Source organism: Ahaetulla prasina, chromosome 1 (genome assembly GCF_028640845.1).
Source record: "Ahaetulla prasina isolate Xishuangbanna chromosome 1, ASM2864084v1, whole genome shotgun sequence".
In the NCBI taxonomy this organism is placed as follows: Eukaryota; Metazoa; Chordata; class Lepidosauria; order Squamata; family Colubridae; genus Ahaetulla; species Ahaetulla prasina.
Window position 1 is genome coordinate 21,148,832 of NC_080539.1, and position 22,848 is coordinate 21,171,679.

General features: G+C 42.2%; 1 protein-coding gene across 3 annotated transcripts in view; it reads left to right on the forward strand.

Annotated features, from left to right (window-relative positions):
- LOC131188794 (ras GTPase-activating protein 4-like) overlaps window positions 1-22,848 on the forward strand; it is a 90,896-nt gene that overhangs the window by 51,646 nt on the left and 16,402 nt on the right. For all 3 annotated transcript variants that reach the window (XM_058164354.1, XM_058164353.1, XM_058164355.1), the window contains 7 exons: window positions 2,636-2,770; window positions 7,799-7,890; window positions 8,295-8,412; window positions 17,332-17,485; window positions 19,036-19,100; window positions 19,219-19,331; window positions 22,419-22,611. In XM_058164354.1, coding sequence (XP_058020337.1) covers window positions 2,636-2,770; window positions 7,799-7,890; window positions 8,295-8,412; window positions 17,332-17,485; window positions 19,036-19,100; window positions 19,219-19,331; window positions 22,419-22,611 — 870 coding nt within the window. The remainder of the gene's footprint in view (window positions 1-2,635; window positions 2,771-7,798; window positions 7,891-8,294; window positions 8,413-17,331; window positions 17,486-19,035; window positions 19,101-19,218; window positions 19,332-22,418; window positions 22,612-22,848) is intronic.

The window sequence follows — 22,848 nt, forward strand, 5'->3', positions numbered from 1 at the left end:
GAATTTATGTCGCTAAACAAGGCAATTGTTAAGTGAGTTGCACCCAATTTTATGATCTTTTATCCCACAGATTTATTTCATTAGATCTATGACTGACAGTTGGAAAGTCTTAAGGCAATTCAGATTAAAAATTCAGTAAAAGCAAAGTGCAAAAGGGTTTGCAACACTTCAACAAAATACATAAAGTTTCAAATTCCATAATTCCCAATCTGGCTTTAACAAACAGGAGAGATTTGGCTTCCTGAACTAGAAAAAAAGCCCCATATATAATATATAGAACTCTTGGCCAGCCATAACCACACACACACACAATAGATAATAGCTAGAAGATAGCTAGCTAGATGATAGATAAATAGATAGATAGATAGATAGATAGATAGATAGATAGATAGATAGATAGATAGAGTAGATAAAGAGATAGATAAAGAGATAGATGGTAGAGAGACAGATAGATATGGATAGATAGAGAGAGATAGAGATAGATGATAGAGAGAAAGATAGATAGATAGATAGATAGATAGTGTTGTGTCTTGCCCGCCCTCAGAGCAGCCGGGGCCTTCTTACCTGCTCCCGAACACTGAGGAATGTATGCCTCCCCGCCCAAGTCCTGGCTCCATGCCCACACAAACTGCAGAAGAAGGAGCATCTCCCTCCCCCAGCCCTGACTCCATGCCCAGGCAAACGGAGCAGCTAGACCCCTCCCCCTCCTCCACAGCAGGTGAGCCTGAGGAGGGTTTATTACTAACAGCTGATTGGAGTGACCCTCGCATCAGAAGATTGGAGAGGCGGAGGCAACAGAAGGAAGGGAGGGGCAGGCCTTAATGAGTGCTGAGTCATGGAGCCACACCCCATGGCCTATATAAAGGATCTACTTTCTGGCAGTCTCTGAGTCAGGCAAAAGTCGAACTTATCTTGCTGAAGTCACTTACTGGTCTCCTGCCTGCTCTGAGGACTTTGCTAGGACTTTGGGCAGAGCTGCAGAGGCAAGCCTGATTCGGATTTCCCTGACCCAGCCGTCAGTGGAGGAGTGGGACACGACAGATAGATAGATAGATAGATAGGTATAAATGATAGATAGGTAGGTAGATACATAGACAGACGTGTGTGTGTGTGTGTGTGTGTGTGTGTGTGTGTGTGACTGGCCAAGGGTTTTGTCTGCCTAGCTTAGGGCTGTCAACTCATGGCCCGCGGGCCAGATGCATCACGTGCTGACACTCCCACACCCAGTTTAGCGAAGGGGGGGGAAAGTCCGGATACGTCATGTGACGCTGCTGTGATGATGCGAGTTTGACAACCCTGGCCTAGCTGGATCATTAAAAAAGAGTTTCTGTTATAGCTTCCGTTACTGCAAATAGCCCTCGACTTACAATCACAAATGGATCTAACATTTCCATTGTACATAAGTCATTGTAGTCATTAATAGAGTCGGACATAATTTTATGACAATTTTTATAGTAATTGTTAAGCAAATCCAACTTTTCTAACGGCCAGGTTTTGCTAGAAAACTGCAAAAAAAAGTTGTGAATTGTAATGATGTTACCACAGGATGCTGCAACCTGTTGTAAATACGAGTCAGCTGTCAAATATTTGAGTTGCGATCATGTGACCGCAGGGGTGGGTGTGATGGTCGTAAGTACAGGCCACAGTCACTTTTTCCAAGACATTCATAACTTTGGACCATCATTAAATAAATGGTCATAAGTCAAGGACTACCTGTAGATGACAATATTGAGTGGACTGAAATAGCGAAATGTGTTACGTGATTCAGTGCTGTAGATAGGCCGTGATAGCTCAGGCTGTTAAGCCTGTTATTAGAACACAGAGCCTGCAATTACTGCAGGTTCAAGCCCGGCCCAAGGTTGACTCAGCCTTCCATCCTTTATAAGGTAGGTAAAATGAGGACCCAGATTGTTGGGGGGGGCAATAAGTTGACTTTGTAAAAAATATACAAATAGAATGAGACTATTGCCTTATACACTGTAAGCCGCCCTGAGTCTTCGGAGAAGGGCGGGATATAAATGTAAACAAACAAAAAAAAACTTTCCGTAGCTCTCAGTCTCCAAAGATTCATTTAACCATAACCCTCCACCCATCTTCCCCAGCCCATGCAATCCTTTATCATGTTACTGGTGCATATGGGAGTTGTAATCTGGCATCATTGGAGCATCTCTCATCTTAGGCAGGCTGCCATATTCCTTTTTAGGAGTTCCCTGATATAGGTAGTCCTTGAATTACAAGTTTACTGACTGTTCAGTGTTAAAACATGAAAAAAAGTGCTGTGTTATGCTATGACCATTTTTCACACTTACAACCATTGCAGAATCCCCCTGGTCATGTGATCAAAGTTCAGGCACTTGGCCACTGACTCATATTTATGACGGTTGCAGGGTCCCGGGGTCATGTGACCCCCTTTGGCGACCTTCCAACTAGCAAAGTCAACGGGGAAAACCAGATTTACTTCATAACTAACTAACTGCAGTGATTCACTTAACGACTGTGGCAAGAAAGATCGTAAAAAAATGGGACAAAAACTCACCCAATTCTGTTGCTTAGCAACAGAAAAGTTGAGCTCAATCGTGGCCATAAGTTGAGGACCACCCGTACAATGGAATTGTCTTCCTATTTCTTTCTTCAGGTGATCAAAAAATCGTGCTACCCCAGATGGAACGAGACCTTTGAGTTTGACCTGGATGAGTCAGCCGCAGAAAAGCTGTGTACTGTTGAAGTCTGGGATTGGGATCTTGTCAGCAGGAATGATTTTTTGGGGAAGGTGAGTTGAAAAAGAAGGACACGCTGAAGGCAGGTTAGCACATGTGAGGAGCAAGGAGGCGGCTCTGTTGAAAGACTGTCCTGTTTTTGCTATATTTAGAAACTCTAACTTGAGAACTCGGGAGGAGAGCAATAACCTGAAGTAGCTGCTTGCGAATTCTTGTGACTAAGACATAGGATACGAAGGCCTGAAAATTGAAACATGGCTGCTGTTGAAATCAGCGAGGACTTGGGTGCTCGTACTGCCTCGATCACACTGATGTTTGTTTCTTTGTTTTTTTCACGCACATCTTCCTTCTTTTTTTCTTAGTACTGTAGGAAGGAACCCCCTCCCCTGATTAAAATATTCTTTATTCTTAATATTAAATTAGTATTAAATTAGTATTAATATTAAAAAGAGGACAGAATATTATATTTCCCCAAAGGAGAAGCAAGGTAGAAAGCAGCCTCATAGCCTCAAATAGAAGTCTCAAGTCTTTAGAGGACTTTTGTATCCATTAAGAAAGACTGGGCCAATCTATTCACAAACAAAACACCTTCAGCCACAGCTCCCACAGAAGGCTGGAATTGATGGGGTTAAGAATTTGCATTCCCCCACCCAAATTCCAAGAACAGGATCTGACCTTTTTTTTAGACATAGTAGGATTTACCCGCCATTATTAGACTAGCACAGGGGTCTGCAATCATAAACACTCGAAGTGCCATTTGGACCCGTTTCCCACAGAAAAGAAAACACCGGGAGCCACAAAACCCTTCTTGTGCCTGACTATTTCTTGAGCGGCCACAAACTAGCATATGTAGTTGAATTAAATGTTCTGCATGCTTCTGAAACTTAACTTTTCTTGGATTTATCCATGGTTGGCCTACCGGGGGTTGAAAAGCTCAATGAATCGTATTCCAGCGGGTGTTGCACATTGGCGGTTGTGACACCTATTTTGAGTGACAGGGAGCTGCAGCAGAAGCGTGAAAGAGCCACATGTGGCTCCAGAGCCACAGGTTGCTGACCCCTGGACTAGCAAAAGGAGTGGTGTGGTGGCCTAGAGGTGGAGCTCTCACCTCACAATCAGGAGGCTGCGAGTTCGATCCTAGGTAAAGGCAGATATTTCTGTCTCTGGGCACACTAAGAATATATCTGCAGAACAAAACTCCGCACTGGCGATGGGAAGGGCATCCTCTGCTTAGCTCCATTCAGTTGCCCAGACTCCACCCCACAAGGGATTATGGGGTCATTAAATAAAGATAATGATGATGATTAGACTAGCAAAAGACACAAAGCTCACTACATTGCACAACCCCTTGGAGCATCTCAAACCCAAAACCCCAGAACCCTATAAAGATCCATCTACTCACTTAGCCATTTTGTCAGCCATCCCAGAAACATGCTGCTGTCGCTGAAGTTTCTGGCAACCAAATAAACTTTCTTTCCTTTTTTTTTTTTGTTTACATTTATACCCCTCCCTTCTCCGAAGACTCAGGGCGGCTTACAGTGTATAAGGCAATAGTCTCATTCTATTTGTATATTTTTACAAAGTCAACTTATTGCCCCCCCAACAATCTGGGTCCTCATTTTACCTACCTTATAAAGGATGGAAGGCTGAGTCAACCTTCCTTGCATTCAGTCTCCATTTCATTTGCAGTGTCTTTTTCCTGGCTTGGAATGAGACCGGATTTTTCTTCCTACGGTATATACACTTAAAAGAAAGGAAGAATAATTGCTGTTTGATAATACCGGGACCTATCTATCTAAAAGCGTTGGTAGAGACTTATTGTATAAAGCCATGACTTGCTTTGGCCTGAGTTATTTATTATGCTTTATCTTAACCAGTTTTCCAGAAAGAAATAGGAAAAGAATACCCCAAAATGTGAAGGAAGTACATGAGAAACAAATAAAATCTGAAAAGGTGGAAATTATCTAGTTTTGCCACATATCAATCAACTGTCAAAGAGATTTCTAAATCTACCCAAAGGGGTAACATAAAATAAAAAATAACAATTCTCTAATGTTAGAGGATATCATAATAGCTATAAAGACATACCAAGTTTATTAGTAGATAAAAATGCCCTTTCAAAAACGTATCTCTTGAATCCAGTCTTTCATAACAAAAACAGACTACGTTTTCATTAACTTTTCATGTATGTGTTCAATAAATGGTTGGGCTCCCACAATACCCACGCCCAAACCAATAAGCCACATGGTGCAATGTGTGAATGGATGCTTATTTTTTTAACATTTTGGCAATGCCTGAGAAAATGTGGCTGCGTAATGAATGATGAGTCATTGCACCACAAAGCAGAGATTGCCTTCCTTTATTGCTAGATCACTGCAGAGTCATCTTTACTTATTTAGCTTATTTATTAGATTTATTTGCGCCCGTCTTGGTTCTGTGCAACTCTTATTGTTATGCATGGTAGGGAGTGAACTGGGGCCAGACCCCCTCCCCTGCCCTCCCCACATGCTCTTAAGTGGCTCCCTGGCCATTTGACTCATTGAAAAAGGATGACACACTGTGAGGTGGCCCACCTGCACCTTTTATGAAGGCACCTTGGAGATGTTATAAGATGAGGAAGGTCTGCCAGGGGTTTGTGAGAGAGATGGGTGTTTTTGTTTCAGGCAATGGATCCTCCTGACCACACTAGGCACTGAATGTAAATGCAGGGGTGAAATGCCACTGGTTCAGACCGGTTCTCCGTAATAAAAGCTACCGGTTTGGGCAAACCAATAGTAAAAAAAAATGCTACCAGTTCAGATGAACCAGTGTTTCCAACGATCAGCTGTGCCGCGTGATTTAGATACACTAGAAAGCAGGAAATCCTGCTTTCTAGCAAATCTAAATTATGCGGCACAGCTGTTTCCCCCTCCTTGCTGTTCTACTTACCTTCTCAAGCCTCCTTTTGCAGCGCTGCGCAGTAGCGCCTGCGGTGTGCATGCGTGCAAAGTGCATGCTTGGCACCCACCGCACATGTACGCACACAGCAAACCAGTAGCAGACCTCAGAGGATTTCACCACTGATGTAAATCAATGACAAAACAGATGTATTTATTGATTGATTGATTTGATTTATATAGACACCCGTCTCATATATGTAATTTTGAGTGGTTTTCAAGGATAAAACATAAGCAGTACACAAAAACAATACGCATTAATAATAAACTCAAACAACTGTTGTTTATATGGATACATGCATGTGCTTTATATTGGGTCAAGACGGTGATGATGATAATCACGATGATTTTAAAAAAGAAAAAAACTCCCAAGAAAATCAGTTTGACTTAATAGACACACATTTTTCTTGCAAAGTTAAAGAAATGGCTTGATGTTTAATCTCTCAGGATGCCTTTCCAGCTGCTCTTACAATTGGGATTCCCTGATCTACCTGAATTACTAGACCTGAGTTTTGCTTAAGTTCTCAAATAATTTTTTTTTTTTTTGCATTTATATCCCGCCCTTCTCCAAAGACTCAGGGCGGCTTACACTATGTCAAGCAATAGTCTTCATCCATTTGTATATTATATACAAAGTCAACTTATTGCCCCCCAACAATCTGGGTCCTCATTTTACCTACCTTATAAAGGATGGAAGGCTGAGTCAACCTTGGACCTGGTGGGACTTGAACCTGCAATATTGCAAGCAGTTGCTGTTAATAATAGGCTGCATTAGCCTATTGCACCACCAGAGGCCCAAATTGACCATGTGCTGCCATCTGGAGGAATTCTAGGAGTTGTCCACTCATCTTGAATTTGCCAGGTTTGAAAAACTGTCTCAAAATAGCAATAGCAATAGCACTTAGACTTATATACCGATTCATAGTGTTTTTACTGCCCTCTCTAAGCGATTTACAGAGTCAGCATATTGCCCCCAACAATCTGGGTCCTCATTTTACCCACCTTGGAAGGATGGAAGGCTGAGTCAACCTTGAGCCTGGTGAGATTTGTTTGAACTGCCGAACTGCAGCTAGTAGTCAGCTGAAGTAGCCTGCAATGCTGCACTCTAACCACTGTGGCACCTCGGCTAATATTCAAGCCATATTGGCTAATATTCAAGCCATATGAATAGAAAAACGGTGAATATTTTTTTGTAAAAAACCAACCAATGCACTTTTATGATACTCTTAAAGGACAGTTGGTGGCAGTGATTTGGAGTAGGAACAGGGGTGAAATGCTCCCAGTTCGGACTGTATCACCCAATCCGGTAGCGATGGTGACAGGTGGTTCGGAGAACTGGTAGCAAAAATCCCTGGCCCCGCCCCCTGCCTGCCCCAGCTGAGCCGTGCGATCATCAGAGGTTTTTTTTTTTACTTTTAAAAGCTTTTTTTCTTCGGCTGAAATAATGCTTTTAAAAGTAAAAAAAAAAGCCTCTGATGATTGTGGGGCTCAGCAGGGATCGTCAGAACCCTTTAAAAGCATTTTTTACAACCTCTTCGACCGAAGAGGTTGTAGAAAAATGTTTTTAAAAGGTTCTGGTGATTAGGCAACTCAGCTGAGATTGTCAGAACCCTTTAAAAAGTTTTTTTCCTCTGGTGATCCCAGGTGAGTTGTCTGATCATCACAGGCTTTTAAAAGAATGTTTTCTACCAGCTCTTCAGCCGAAGAGGTTGTAGAAAAAATGCTTTTAAAAGTTAAAAAAAAAAGTTACCCCACCACCACCACCAAGCCATCCACACAGTACCAGTAGTAACAAATTTTACATTTCACCCCTGAGTAGGAACAATCTTTTAAAGAGGCTGTTTTCTGCTTTTTCCTCCTCTCCTTTCAGGGATCTTGTGCATGGGACAATTGATAATAAAGTGTTAATTTACTAAGACTCTATACTAACCCCGCTTTGAAAAATAGGGTGCACCTCTGTCTTCATGGCATCTCTTCTGTCACTCAGCTTCTTCTCCCCGCCCCCGCCCCCAAAATTAACATGAAAGAAACAATTGGGAAATGGCTTATCCCATCACCTACTTGCTACCTGATCACTGGTTTCTGGATGGTTAACATCTTTAGGAGGCCACCAACCTCTCTTGGACATTCTTTTCTGATCTGCAGGTGGTATTCAATATCCAAAGGCTGAAGGCTGTCCAGCGAGAAGAAGGATGGTTTTTGCTCCGCCCAGACAAATCCAAACCAAGATTGGATGAGTAAGTCTGAATTCTCAGTACCTACCAGATTATCGAAGGAGAAATGAAAACAGATGTTAGAGAGCACCACAGAAGTTCAGAAGGGTTTCCTCCAAAAACATTAGAAGTTGCCTTACAGTGTCTTGAACTGATTCATCTTATCTGCTTTTACTTGGGGTTATTTATTTATTTTTGTCTGATTAGTTAATTTTGCCCTAAGGCTGTTAGGAGCATCTGAGATTAACTTTTCTTCTTTGGAGAATAAGTGTGGAGATGCCTATGAGAAATATTCCATGAGTTCATCCGCTGCTGAACTCATATTCCATGAGACCAAACTGAAATGTATCTACCATCCCCAAATGCTAGGGAAGTGCTTACCAGCTTATAAAGTATATCTAATATCCTTATTTTTCCATGTGTTTCAGAGGGAATCTAGGCTCCTTACACCTCCAGGTGCAGCTTCGGGATGAGATAGTTCTGCCATCCATCTACTACCAGCCTCTTGTCGAGCTGTTGTGCCAGGAAGTGAAAGCAGGGATAAAGGTGATGCGGAATAACAGAATAATAGAGTTGGAAGAGACTTTAAGAGATCTTCTAGTCAGGGGAGGGCTTCAAAAATTTTAACAAGGGGTTCTGTGCCCAGCTGCTGGATGGGCGTGGCCATGGTGGGTGTGGCCTAGTCGGCCTCCTGCACCATGATGGAGGGGGTGTTTTTGCCCTCCTCGGGCTCCGGAGGCTTTCCTCAAGCCTTCGGGAGGGCGAAAACAGCTTCCCCAGGCTCTGGAGGCCCTCTGGAGGCTGGAAAAGGGTCCATTTCCAGCCTTCCCGAACTTCCGGTAGGCCTGTTTTTTGTCCTCCCCGAAGCTCCGTGTGCGCCCTGCACTTACCTGCATCCAAAACAGGCCATGAGGGGAGGGGAGGGGTGGGTGGGGCCAGCCAGGAGTGGGATTTGGGGGTTCTCCAAACTGCACAGAATCTTAGCTAGAGGTTCTCCAGAACCCCTGCGAAACCCCCAGCAGCCCACCCCTGCTTCTAGTCCAACCCTTTGCTTAAGCAGAAGACTTTATATAGGTAGTCCTCGACTTACAACCACAATTGAGCCCAAAATTAGTGAGGTATTTGTTATGTGAGTTTTGCTCCCTTTTACAACTTTTCTTGCCACAGTTATCAAGTGAATCACTGCAGATGCTCAGTTAATATCACGGTTGTTAAGTGAATCTGGCTTTCCCATTGACTTTGGTTTCAGCAAGTTGCAAAAAGGGATCACGTGATCCCAGGCTGCTGCAGCCATCATAAATATTAGTCAGTTGTCCAGCGTGTGAATTTTGATCACGTGACCATGGGGATGCTGCAATGGTCGTAAGTGTGAAAAACGGTTGCAAGTCACTTTTTTCAGTGCCATTGTAACTTTGAACAGTCGCTAAATGAAGTGTTGAATGTTGACGACTACTGTACCATTTCAGACAAATAGTTGTACAATCTCTTAAAAAACTCCAGTGTTGGAACACGCACAACATATGGAGGAAAGTCATTCCACTGTTTAAGACTTCACAACACAACACAACACAACACAACACAACATAACATAACATAACATAACATAACATAACAGTAGCAGAGTTGGAAGGGACCTTGGAGGTCATCTAGTCCAACCCCCTGCTCACGCAGGAGACCTATACTAGGGATTCGAACTGCCGACCTTTCTGATCAACAAGCTCAGCATCTTAGCCACTGAGCCACCTTGCCAGGCTAAGACCCTTGTACCATTCTTGCTCCTGGAAAAGGAGTGGTTGGGAGCCCCCTGTTCTTATTCCAAGCATTTCTGATGATCCTTGGGTGATGATAGACCAGGTAGTTGTTCTGTCCCCCTCCCCACCTCACAGAGAAGACGCAGAAACGCGTGTCCCACAGTCCTTTATATTTACAACAGACCTGACTTTCTGTAGTGTATGACAGACTTGGCAGCAACAGTGCAAAGGCCTGCCAAGTTCCGAGTTCCTTATCTCTTACGGAGAAAGAAGCCCACATGTCCAAAATCCGTTGCCAAGAGCTCACAGAAAAAATCCTTTGCACAGTCCAGGCCTTTTAACTCCCAAACGACCGATCTGCAGTTCACACTTGGTAGCTTTTTTTCTGTCACAAGGGCCAGATGGCAACTCCACCCGCTTTTATCCCCTGTGGGGTGTGGCTCAGTGACTCAGCAATCTCTGGGCCTGCCACACCTCTTCCTTTGCTGCACATGCTTATTTTTTCGTCGCTGCCTCAGGTCAATCCATGATTGATCTTTTGCAGCTGGAACCTGAGGCGTTGCCAGGGAGGAGGAGAGTCCGGGAGAGGGAGGCCTTGTCAGCTCCTTCTCCTGGCCTGCAGTTGGAACCTGGGGCGGTGCCAGAGAGGAGGGTCCTGGAGAGGGAGGCCTTGTCGGCTCCTCCCCATCACTCTCAGAGTCATCCTCCTCCATGAGGAGAGGCTTGGGGGCCGGAGTCACAACAGTAGTTCTCTCATGCTAACCTATCTCACAACAGAACTTATCATTAGGCGGAGTGAAGAGCCGGCTTTGTGATGCTGGGGAAAAAGACAACAAGCACAACTGAGTAGCCATTCCATCTGAACCTCCCAATCACTCTCTCTCTCTCTTTTTTTTTTTGCAAATTTTTTTTTATTTTTCCATAATAATTCCCACAATTTGACCAGTGTACAATACAATCACTTATCCAACAATCAGTCCTATACTCAAATTATACTCAATCAGGGCTGCTCGACTGCCACTCCCCCCTTTAATCCTTTCTTCCCTTCTCATCCTTCTTAAACTTCTCCCACCACCTTCTCCTCGCTTTCCTACTTCCCCTCCTCTTTCCCACTTCTCACTACCATCCTTTCTAACCCTCTATCTTCTCCTTCTTCTCCTCCTCCTATCCTTTCTTCTCCCTCCCTTCTTTCCTCCCTACCCACCTGCCTACCTACTTTCTTCCTTCTTTACTCCTCTTTCCTTACCCTTTCCCTTCGGGAGTGTTTGCCGAGCAGTCCCGATATTGCACCATTCCAACTTGTTTAATTCTACCATTATTCCTGTACAATGGCAACCAATCAATTTATAGTCTTCCCCTTCCCCGCCTCCTTCCCCCCCCCCCCCCCCCGAGACTTCCCAGAACAGAATACAGGGTATTGTAACTAACAAACATAATCTAAAATATAACATAAAACATATTCCATTTCACACCATCACACTATCAATTCCCTTCTTTCTTAAACTAATACATAATAATTCCTAACTTCACTCAAAAACTAATTGATATTTTTTAATCTGATACTTATTTTGAATATAATCAATCCACTTCCTCCATTCCAATATATATTTTTCTTGTGTACAGTCTTTCAAGTAGGCAGAAATTTTTGCCATTTCTGCTAAATTTGATACTTTACTAATCCATTCTCCAATTGTAGGTAAGTCTTCTTTCTTCCAATATTGTGCAATCAATAATCTTGCAGCAGTTATTAAATTCAGAATCAGTTTTGTCTCTATAACAGTGCAATCTGAGATTATTCCTAATAAAAGAACTGTGGAACAAACTTGATCTTCTTTTTCAAAATGTTCTGCATAATCCACCATATTTTTAATCCAAAAGGCTTTAACTTTTTTGCAAGTCCACCATATATGATAATAGGTAGCATCCTCACAATCACATCTCCAACATTTTGCTTTCACATTTGGATACATACATGACAGTTTTTTAGGATCTAAATGCCATCTATAAAACATTTTATAAAATTTTCTCTTAAATTTTGTGCTTGCGTGAATTTAACATTCCTCACCCAAATTTTTCCCATGTTTCTAACATTATAGGTTGTTGAAAATTTTGTGCCCATTTTACCATACAATCTTTAACCAACTCCATTTCTGAATCAATTTCAACCAATACATTATATAATCTCTTTATATGCTGTTGACCTTGATCTTTTATTTGTTTTACTAGATTATCATCACTTTGCCTTATACCAATTTTCTGATCTATTTTCCATCTAGATTGCAATTGTCCATACTGGAACCATGTATAATTTCTTCCTTCATCCCTCAATTTCTCCCTAGATTTTAACTGTAATTCCCCTTTTTCCATAGTCAAAAGCTCTTTGTAAGTGATAACTTCCATTTTTTGTAATATATTTATATTCTCTATCATATGTCTGGGGATGGTCCATATTGGTATCTTTCCATCTAACTTATATTGATATTTTTTCCAAATCCTCAACAACGCACTTCTGACCATATTATTCTTAAATGTCTTATCAATTTTCTTGTCATATATTACATATGCGTGCCATCCATATAACAAACCATAACCTTCTATATTCAAAATCCTTTCCTCTGTTAAATTAATCCAATCAGAAATTAAAGTTAAAACAACTGCATCATAGTACAATTTCAAGTTAGGCATTTTTAAACCCCCTCTTTCCCTAACGTCTTGCATTATTTTTAACTTTATCCTCGGTTTTTTACCCTTCCATACAAATTTATTAATCCCTTTTTGCCATTCTTGTAAATTTGCATCTTTCTTCAAAATTGGAATCATTTGAAACAAAAATAAAAATCTAGGCAAAACATTCATTTTTATAGCTGCCACTCTTCCCAACAATGATAATTGTAACTTCTTCCATTTCTCCATTTCTTTAACTACTTTTCCCCACAATACCTATGTCTGTCAGAAAAAAATGTAAAATCTCTCTCTTTTTCATTGCGTTCTCGCCATACATCTCTCAATTCTAAATCTTCCATCAAATCAAAGAATGCCTTTGGCAGTTTTACACGATTGGAAATATTTCTAAGACTTCTTTTATCTTTCTGGGTATCCATCACTCCATTCCAATCACCCATTAATATATAAGTTTTATAATCCCAAGATGTTATTCTTTTATGTAAAAACTTATAAAATTTTTCTTGTTGTTGATTTGGTGCATAAACTCCTATTAAAAGTATTTTTCTCCCTTCCAATAAAAGTTCAATAGCAATATATCTTCCTTGATTATCCGCTTCAATTAATGTTGCAGATAAATTACTCTTTATATAAACAACTAGTCCATTCTTCTTTTCTGTAGCAGATGCAACAAAATGTATTCCCAATTTCGAATTTATCAAATATTTCTGGTCTAATGTTCTAATATGTGTTTCTTGTAAACATACAATGTCATTTTTAAATTGCTTCAAATAATGAAATATCTTTCTTCTCTTTTGTGGTGAGTTTAATCCATTGACATTCCAAGATAAAAGTCTAATTGCCATTATCAGCAATCGGAAACTTTTGAAGCACCAGCCGCAAATCATATCTTTCTTTGGGCCTTGCTCCTCCCACTGTTTCCGTCTTGGTAATAGCAGATTGAGCCTGTTGAGCCTTTTCTTCTTGTTCCTTGCGTTTGACAGCTGCTCTTGTCATCCTTGGCTCTTTTGGAATCTCTGATCCCATCTTAGACACATCCAACGCTTGTAAACGGTCTTCTTCCATTATTATCACTTCTTTTTCTTTAATTTCACCTTCCTTTCTCCTACCATCCGGAGATGGTGGACTTCCAGCCTTAAGCACATAAGCATAAAACTCTTGTGCTTTACTGACTGTATTAAGACGATGTGCTTTCCCTTCATAGTAAACTATTATACCAATTGGGATGTCCCATCTATACTCAATCTGACATTTTTTAAGTTCGTTCACCAAAAAAGCAAACTCCTTCCTACCTCTCAACATTTTGGGGGGAATTTCCTTTAGTATTAAAATATCTTGGCCGGCTGCTTGAATCTTGTCTCCTTTAAAAAAAGCTTGTAAAATCTCATTTCTCACTGTTCTAGTAGTAAAATAAATAACAATGTCTCTGGGAAGATTTCTTTGTCTTGCTATCCAGGAATTCACACGATAAATTTTATCAATATAAAATGCCACATCTACTGGCCGAACTGCCAAAATCTCTGCAAAGGCCTCCGAAAAAATTTGCTTCAAATTCTCATTTTTACATTCTTTCAGTCCACGGATTCGTAAAGCAAGTTCCATTGCTCTATATTGTACCAAAACAATTTCATCATCAACTTTATCCATTTTACATTGAACTGCCTCAATCTCATTTTCCAATTTTAAATTAACTTTCTTTATTTCTTCTACTTCCTGCTCCAATAAAATCACATTTGATGCCAGACCCTGTACTGCTGACACCAAACCTTCTTTAACTTCTTTATTTCCAGTTTGAATTTCTAACATCTGTTTTTTCATCTCTGACATTTCTTCTGTAATTAATTTAAACTTATCCTCTATCTGGGAAGTTTGCCAATTCATAGCATCGTTAAGAGATTCTTTCATAAATTCTTTCAGGTTATCCTGAAGTGCTTCCAAATTTAGTGATTTTGTATCTGCTGTATGTGCTGGAGAGACTCCCGGTGTTAATGTTCCTGGGGTTTTTGTAGCAGTTGACTTTAATTGTTTTGCTGCCATCTCTTAAAATTTCTCTTTAACTTAATATTACGTATAAACCTTTTAAGTCTTTTTTTTTTCCAGTCTCAGTATCTCTTCTCCCTTCTCATTACAATATTTAAAAAAAAATTTTTCCAGCTGGCCTTCAGCAATAAACAACAGACAGTGAGACTTGTAACACTTTCGTTTTCAACTGTGTAGCTCATTAAAGAACGATCGCCATTTTCACTTTGAAGTCAAATCCAAAACTTAAAAAAAATAACAACAGGGAATTGATTGATTACTTGCTTTTATAGTTAGAGCTCTCCTGTTTCTGTTCAGTCCGGTATTATCTTCTTTAAGTTAAAATTGGTCCCGGCTAATATTACGTATAAACCTTTTAAGTCTTTTTTTTTTAAATCAGTCTCAGTATCTCGAGCTCTTCTCCCTTCTCATTACAATGTTTAAAAAAAATTTCCAGCTGGCCTTCAGCAATAAACAGCAGACAGAGAATTGTAACACTTTCGTTTTCAACTGCGTAGCTCATTAAAGAACGATCGCCATTTTCACTTTGAAGTCAAATCCAAAACTTAAAAAAAAAATAACAGGGAATTGATTGATTACTTGCTTTTATAATTAGAGCTCTCCTGTTTCTGTTCAGTCCGGTATTATCTTCTTTAAGTTAAAATTGGTCCCGGAAGTTGGTCGCGGCAATTAGGTCTGCCGGAGCAGGAAAAAAGCCTCAGATCTGGAGCACTTTGAAGTTCTGAGGGGGCTTAACCCTTCGAGCCCCCTGGTATCTTCCAGGAGCTCTAGGGAAGCTCTACCTCTGCTTCTTTTGCTCACCACCGCTTCTTCTCCCGAAGAGGGGGATTTCCGAACTGCTGGACAGCTGATTGTCGCTGTCTTAGCAGTCCAACATGATCCAGAGGTTGGTGACCAGAAAGATCACCTCCATTGCCAACGGAGCCAACCAGGAAGTCCCAATCACTCTCTTGAAGAATATAGTTCTTCAGGGCCAAATAATATTTCCTGAACCTGCTAAGCTGCCTCACTACAGTCAGGAGTGGTGATGGATAGCGATAATACTTAGCACTTAGTATATACCGCCTACTGTAGGACCGCCTACTGCCACCAGTAGCCTCACACCGACCAGTGCGCTCTCACAGAGAGGGCCTCCTTCGGATACCATCAGCCAAACAATGTCGGCTGGTGATCTCCAGGGGGAGGGCCTTCTCTGTGGGGGCTCCTGCCCTCTGGAACGAGCTGCCTCTGGGGCTTCGTCAACTCCCCGACCTCCGCACCTTCCGCTGCGAGCTGAAGACGTTGTTGTTTTGATGTGCAGGACTAGCTTAAACGTAGTTTTAAATCGGAGTTTTAAATTGGGGTTTTTAAATGGGGTTTTTAATTGTATTTAAAATTTTTAGGCCATATATCGAATTAGTTTTTTATACTGTTTTTTAATCTGTATCATATGTATTTTGGTTTTTATTGGCTGTGAACCGCCCTGAGTCCTTTGGGAGAAGGGCAGTATACAAATGTAATAAATAAACAAACAAACAAACAAACAAACTGCTTCAGCCCCATCTAAGTAGTTTAGAGTCAGCATATTGCCCACAACGATCTGGGTCCTCCTTTTACCAACCTCAGAAGGATGGAAGGCTGCGTCAACCTTGAGCCTGGTGAGATTTGAACTGCCAAATTGCAGGCAGCCGGCAGTCAGCAGAAGTAGCCTGAAGTATTGCATTCTAACTACTGCGCCACCACAGCTCTTAATCTTCTCTTATTGCCAATGTTGAAGCAAAATTGAGCTGCTGGATCAGTTGCTGTACACAGAACAAAGGGCCATATGTGGAGGTTGAGTCATGGCAGCTGGACTCCTTTTCTTTTTACTTTGAAACATTTTGCTGCTTATGGAAGTAGCTTCTTTGTTGATGGAGAATCTCAGACTGAGGCAGCTACTTTGATAAGCCACAAAACATTTCAAACCAAGAAAAGGAAAGAGGTCCAGTGGCCATGATTCACCTTCCAGATAACTCTGTCTGGATGACTGAGAATCTTCATCCATGTTTCATCTTTTGCCTTAGGCAGGGAAAGGTCTTTGGCTCAACGCTTACGACTCTTGGGTGGCTTGGAATGGAAGGCAGCTGCACAGAGGCTGTACGTGTTATGAAAATGTGCTTCATAAAACAGAGAATGTAGACGGTTATATTCTTTTTTTAAAAAATCAATTTTTATTGATTTACACACACACACACACACACACACACACACAGAGTTTATGAACAGATTATTGGACATATCATATCTTATACACCTTAATTTAACATATTCAAATATATTTTACTTAGTTACAATTTCTGCCAAAATATTCTTTTTCCATTTTTTGATCACAATCTTAATATTTCTATGCTCATTTATATAAACCACATCTTCTTTCGCCCTCAAGTTCAAATTTCTCCATTTTTACTAACATATATTCTCTTTTATTGTTTTTAAGCTAATTCAATTTTTATCCTGATGTATTCAAACATGTTCAGGGTTGTCTTTCTTCCATTTTATCTTTTTCGTTTTACAACAATCTTTCTTCTCTTTCTCATTCCTTTCCCTCCCTTCTTTTATCCTTCCTACTTTCTTCTCTCCTCTCCTACTCCTTCTCTACATCCCCTTCCTTTCCCCCTCCTCCATTCTTCCTTCCACTCTAACCTTCTCTCCTACTCATATTTCCCCTCCCTTTCTTCCTCTCCTCTCCCTTTCTTCTTTCCCTCTCTCTCCTTCTCCCTTTCTTCCACGTCTCTCCTTATCTCTCTCTATTTCTGTGTTCATTTTCATTTCAATATTTTCCACTATGGTGTCCAGACAACCCCGATTTTCCCTTTTATTGAGTTTATTTCTCAAAGTTCGCAGACAGTTTTGTTCAAAGGGACACACGAAACATCCCGTTTTTAATGAAAAATACACCCTCCCCTTCTGAAATTAATGTGCGGTAACTTCTCCATAAAATGTATTTCCTCGGCCCACGCTCTTCTCTTTACAGAACAAGAAAGTGCACCTAATAACCCTGATTGATGAGACCACAACAGCTGAATGCAGACAGGAACTGGCGGTGAACCTAGTCAAGCTCTTCTTGGGCCAAGGCTTGATTAAAGAGTTCTTGGACCTCCTCTTCAAACTGGAGCTGGACAGAACCTGTAAGGAGCAGGGCAGGAGGGAACACATCCCTTTATACTACGATTTTGTGTGTGTGGGAGGGAGGCGGAGGGGAGGGTGCCTTTGAATCAGTGTTGGCTCCTTGGTGACTGCTTGGAAAAATTCCTGCAATTTTGTGTGTGTGTGTGTCTGGTGATTGGGGATGTTGAGTTTGTTTTAATTGCTTTTCATGTTAATGAAATCATGGATATTTTAATACTGCTTCTGTCGCATAAACTGCTGAGAGTTCATTCCGACTTTCATGGGCTATGCATGTAATAAATTAAATACCATGAAGAGTGGTATTTAATACCACGAAGGTGTGTGGGTTCAAAGGGGTTAGACCAGTAGCTAAACTAGTAGCAATAAGTAATTTGTGGTTCCATGTGATATCTTAATATGTAGCATGCAAACCAACGTGTTACATATTTACATGCTACACTACGTTAAATCATCCCCCCCCATTTTGGTACAGCATGCTATAAGGATACATTTTGTTATTTGGGTATACAGCGCAGCCATTGGACACGCTAAACCTGTCCCACTCAGTTTATTAATTGTCTGTCCTTTCTTGTTTCTTAATCCCAATGAGCGTTGTGGTCAATTTAGTTGTGGCCAAACTCCTTTGCCTTCAATTTGGAATTGTCAAGGTATTTAGAAGCTTTCTGGGTGGGCAGGATGGGCAGCAGAAGGTAAGGAAAAGAGAATGCAAAGAGGAGAGAATATCTGAAATATATCTATATATATCTATATATATAAAAGCCAAATATTTATTTAATTTAATCAAATTTTAATCAAATCAAATACCACTCACTCATCACGAAATCTCCAGAACGGTAAAGCCTACAGACTTGAAATTTGGCACGTATGTTCCTCTTGGCTTCTAGGTGCTCGCTAAGAAAAGATTTTTCGAAATGACCATCAGATCATTAGTATTTCATATACAGTATTATATTTACATGCTCTGATTCTAAGGAGTTAGACGTTCTACTCCCCCTCCCCACCTGAAAGGAACTCTGTCCCAACTGCCAGTTGCCTTATATTAACATGCTCTGATGCTACCCCTTCGCTAAACCGGGCATGGGCGTTCTAGCGTGTGACTTATCCAGCCTGCAGGCTGGGACATTCTACTCCTGCTCCCCCTCTGTTCCAGCTGCCACACGCTCGGATGCTACGGAGTTACACATTCTACATTAAGTTTCAGGCTTGAAGTGTCAATTTATCACGCCCGATCACATAGTTTCGTAGCGAAGCACGGGCATCCAGCTAGTAAGATATAAGGGGGAAGAGAGCAATCAATATGAAAAAGAGGGAAGTCTTTCTTCTTTTGAAAGCCAATGATGGCAAAGATGACTATCATATTTGTTTCAGACAATCTCTAAGAGAATCACTATCAAAGGGGACAACCAATGAAAGATGTCTTGACCCTTTCAAGGGTCAAAATGTAATCAATCGATAGCAAGTCATCCTGTTTTTCTTCATAAAATAAGATGAAGTGATTGAAAGGGTACATAGATCAATGACAGATCATAAACCACTTTCTGTGTTTCAGCTGAACCCAACACGTTGTTTCGGAGCAACTCTTTAGCTTCTAAGTCTATGGAGTCATTTCTGAAGGTACTTTGTGGGATTCTGCTTTCCTTCCATGACGGGTGGTGGGAGGCTCTTCCTACCAATTTCTGACTCTGAAGCTCACCCTCTTCTGCTGTATCTCTAATAATCTCTGACTCTGTAGGTAGCAGGTATGCAATACCTCCATCGAATCCTTAGGCCGTCAATCAACCGAGTGTTTGAAGAGAAGAGATACATCGAACTAGATCCCAGCAAAGTGGAAAGCAAAGAGATCGGGTAGGAAGAAGGAAGGAGCAACAGAGGGGTGGCCTCTCTGTGAAGGAGAGACTTATAGTCAAGGGCCTCACCATTTTTGAGCCAGTGGATCAGGGGTGAAATCTACTTCCTTCCTTAATGGTTCGGAAGTGCATGCGCCATGCGCAGAAGGTAAAAACACATTACTTCCTGGTTAAAACCTGGAAGAAATGACACCCGAGCGGTTGAGTGGAGCTTTGCTCCGCCATCACTACCAGATCACCAAACTACCGGCCACGATCACTACCAGATTGCGCAATCCGGTCTAATCCGGGAGCATTTCACTCCTGCAGTGGACACGAAACCTTGAGAAGTGGTTGTGGGTGCCTTCACAAAATGGCAGCCCTTATGAACATTATCAATCACAACCAGTGGTGGGATTCAAGTAATTTAACAACCGGTTCTCTGCCCTAATGATTTCTTCCAACAACCAGTTTGCCAAACTGCTCAGAACGTTAACAACCGGTTCTCCCGAAGTGGTGCAAACTGGCTGAATCCCACCACTGTTCACAACCCTCCCATTTAGCAGAAGGAAAACTGGGGTGGTAGATGGGGGCTCTTGCTCTCCAAGATTTATTTCCCATCCCAATTTCTTTAAAAAAGGGCTGATTTGATTCCCAAATGGATTCTGGGAAATAATACTGGTTTCTTTGAAATATGCCATTTGATGTTAAATAGATTTTAGGTTAGAAGATTTTTTTAAAAAATCTTGGTTGCCAGCATGTTAGTGCCTAAGACAACTGAGAGGAAGTTTTGTCAGTGTCAGACATTCACATTGTTGTGTCTTGCCCGCCCTCAGAGCAGCCGGGGTCTGCTTATCTGCTCCCGAACACGGAGGAATGTATGCCTCCCGGCCTCAGTCCTGGCTCCATGCCCAGACAAACTGCAGAAGAAGGAGCACCTCCCTGCCCCAGCCCTGACTCCATGCCCAGGCAAACGGAGCAGCTAGACCCCTCCCCCTCCTCCACAGCATGTGAGCCTGAGGAGGGTTTATTACCAACAGCTGATTGGAGTAATCCTCGCATCAGAAGATTGGAGAGGCGGAGGCAACAGAAGGAAGGGAGGGGCAGGCCTTAATGAGTGCTGAGTCATGGAGCCACACCCCATGGCCTATATAAAGGATCTGCTTTCTGGCAGTCTCTGAGTCAGGCAAAAGTCGAACTTATCTTGCTGAAGTCACTTACTGGTCTCCTGCCTGCTCTGAGGACTTTGCTAGGACTTTGGGCAGAGCTGCAGAGGCAAGCCTGATTCGGATTTCCCTGACCCGGCCGTCAGCGGAGGAGTGGGACACGACACACATTCTTTACCTTTTCTGACCTGGCCTTTGCAAAAAAAACAAAACCTCATTATTTACACATTGAGAATTAACTGCATTCACCAACAGAAAGTCCAGGCAGGAGTCCTGCAAGAAGTTAACTGAAACGATAGTCCTTATCAGCTCCTTATGATAAATGCAAGGATGTGAGCTCCCTGCCTGGAGGCTGCCAATTAAGTTCGTTCAAACAGAGAAACAGACAGACCTCAATTCTGGCAAGGCAGTCTTTGTCCCACCAAACACACAAGGAGCCAATTTTCCAGAAATGTGGACGGTTGTCTGCGACAACCAAACCATTCCCCTTTCCTCCTATTTATTCCCCAGCCAGGGAGGGGCCAATCAGTGTCCACATTTGTTTTGCTTCATCTCTCCTATCTGCTCTGCGCATATGCGCATCTGGAACAGGCCCCAGCTGTTCCTTCTCCTCCTCACTCATCTCTGACTCCAAGGGCAGCTGCCTCTCTGGCTGGGAAATGCTGGACGGCCCTGGCTCTATCTCTATGTCCGACGCTGGGGATTCATCAGAGCCTTCCCCAGACTCCAGAACTGGCCCAAATTCTTTCCCAACTTCCTCATTGTCCGAGTCTGCCGCCAACTCTGCTGGCAGCTGGCGAGCCACAACATTACCTGGATGCTGTTCAGGTGTAAAAATGCAAAGTCTGGAGGTTTTATATAATTGTGCATAAAATAAAAACCAGGCCTGCTTATCAAGGAAATAATGCGGGTCTTGAATCCTAGTGCTTGCTAGAGGTGATTCTCACTGTCTTATTGCTTGAGATGTTGGGATGAAAACATGTATCAGGCAACCTAATTTTAGAACATTGGAATTTTGTGGCTGGTAGGCAAGTTACACTGAGTTGTTCTGACCTAGGTTCCCTTAACAAGCAGGAGGCAGGAATTGGTCCTGGCAAAACCTCTTTTATTTACACAACTGTGAATTACTTTCATTCACAGTCAGCAAAGTTTGTCCAAACAGTTTGTCCAAACAGTTTTGCAAAGGGATATTTCTCAACACACCTTATCTCGCTTGGCAAGCTGCCATGTAACTTGTTTCCAACCGCAGTACAAGGCAAAACCTGGGACAGAGTCTCTCAGAGTCACGGAACGAATGAATTGTTTCTTGCAAAAGTCCATTCCCTGTTCTTTTATTCTCTTTTATTTCTTTTATTTCTTATGGGAAGGGCCAATCACCTCCAAGATGTGGCTTTACTCCCGAGTCGACCCCACTTTCTGAGTTGTTCCTGTCTTCTGGCAACTCTGCGCATGCGTATACTGGGAACAGGCTCCAGCTGTTCCTCTGCCTCTCTGCTGTCTAACTCCCTCTCTGCCACTGATGCAGAGTCCTTATCCAAGCTTTCCCCAGTCCCCAGGACTGGCCCAAGTTCCTCCCCAACCTCCTCATTGTCCGACTCTGCTGCCAGTTCCGCTGGCTGCCGGCAGACCACAACATGAGTATTCCGCTGACACTTTGAATATGAAATGGCCTTGCTTCCTTCACAGCATTTATAGTGGCTCTGTAGAGCCATGAATGAATGAGACAGAATTCTTGGTTATCTTCTTGGATGGAAGAGATGATAAATAGGTAGGTAGGTGGTTGGTAGGTAGGTAGGTAGATAATGGATAGATGATGGATGGACAGGAGAGAGGGAGAGAGAGGGGAAAGAGAGAGAGAGATTTTTGGTAATCCAACATGGCTGTGAATGGCATACAGGGAAGTTCTGAGTTATTTGGTTATTTTTGTTTTTTTGCTCCAGATGTTCTAGCCTTCACCGGATCCACAGTGAAAGTGAGGTGATCCAGCAGAGCGGCCAACTCCTTCAGTCGTATCTGACCGACCTACTGAACACCATCACCAGGTCTGCCAAGATGTGCCCTCCGGTCATCCGTGCCACCTTTCAGCTCCTTTTCAAGAGAGTTGGAGAACAGTTCCCCGAGGAGAAAAATCAGGTCAGTTGGACAGGGTTAGATCCTTTTAACTCAGGGGCTGTCAAACTTGATTTCATTGAGGGGAGCATCAGGGTTGTGTCTGACCTTGGGGGAGGGGCAGGGGGCATGGCCAGCTCAACGTCACTCATATCGGGGGCACCTGTGATGGGCCGAGAACTCTGTCAGCGAAAATGGGCTCCCAAGTTACGTTTTTGGCTGCCCCGGCCTCCTGCAATCCTCTGCCAGTGAAAATGGAAT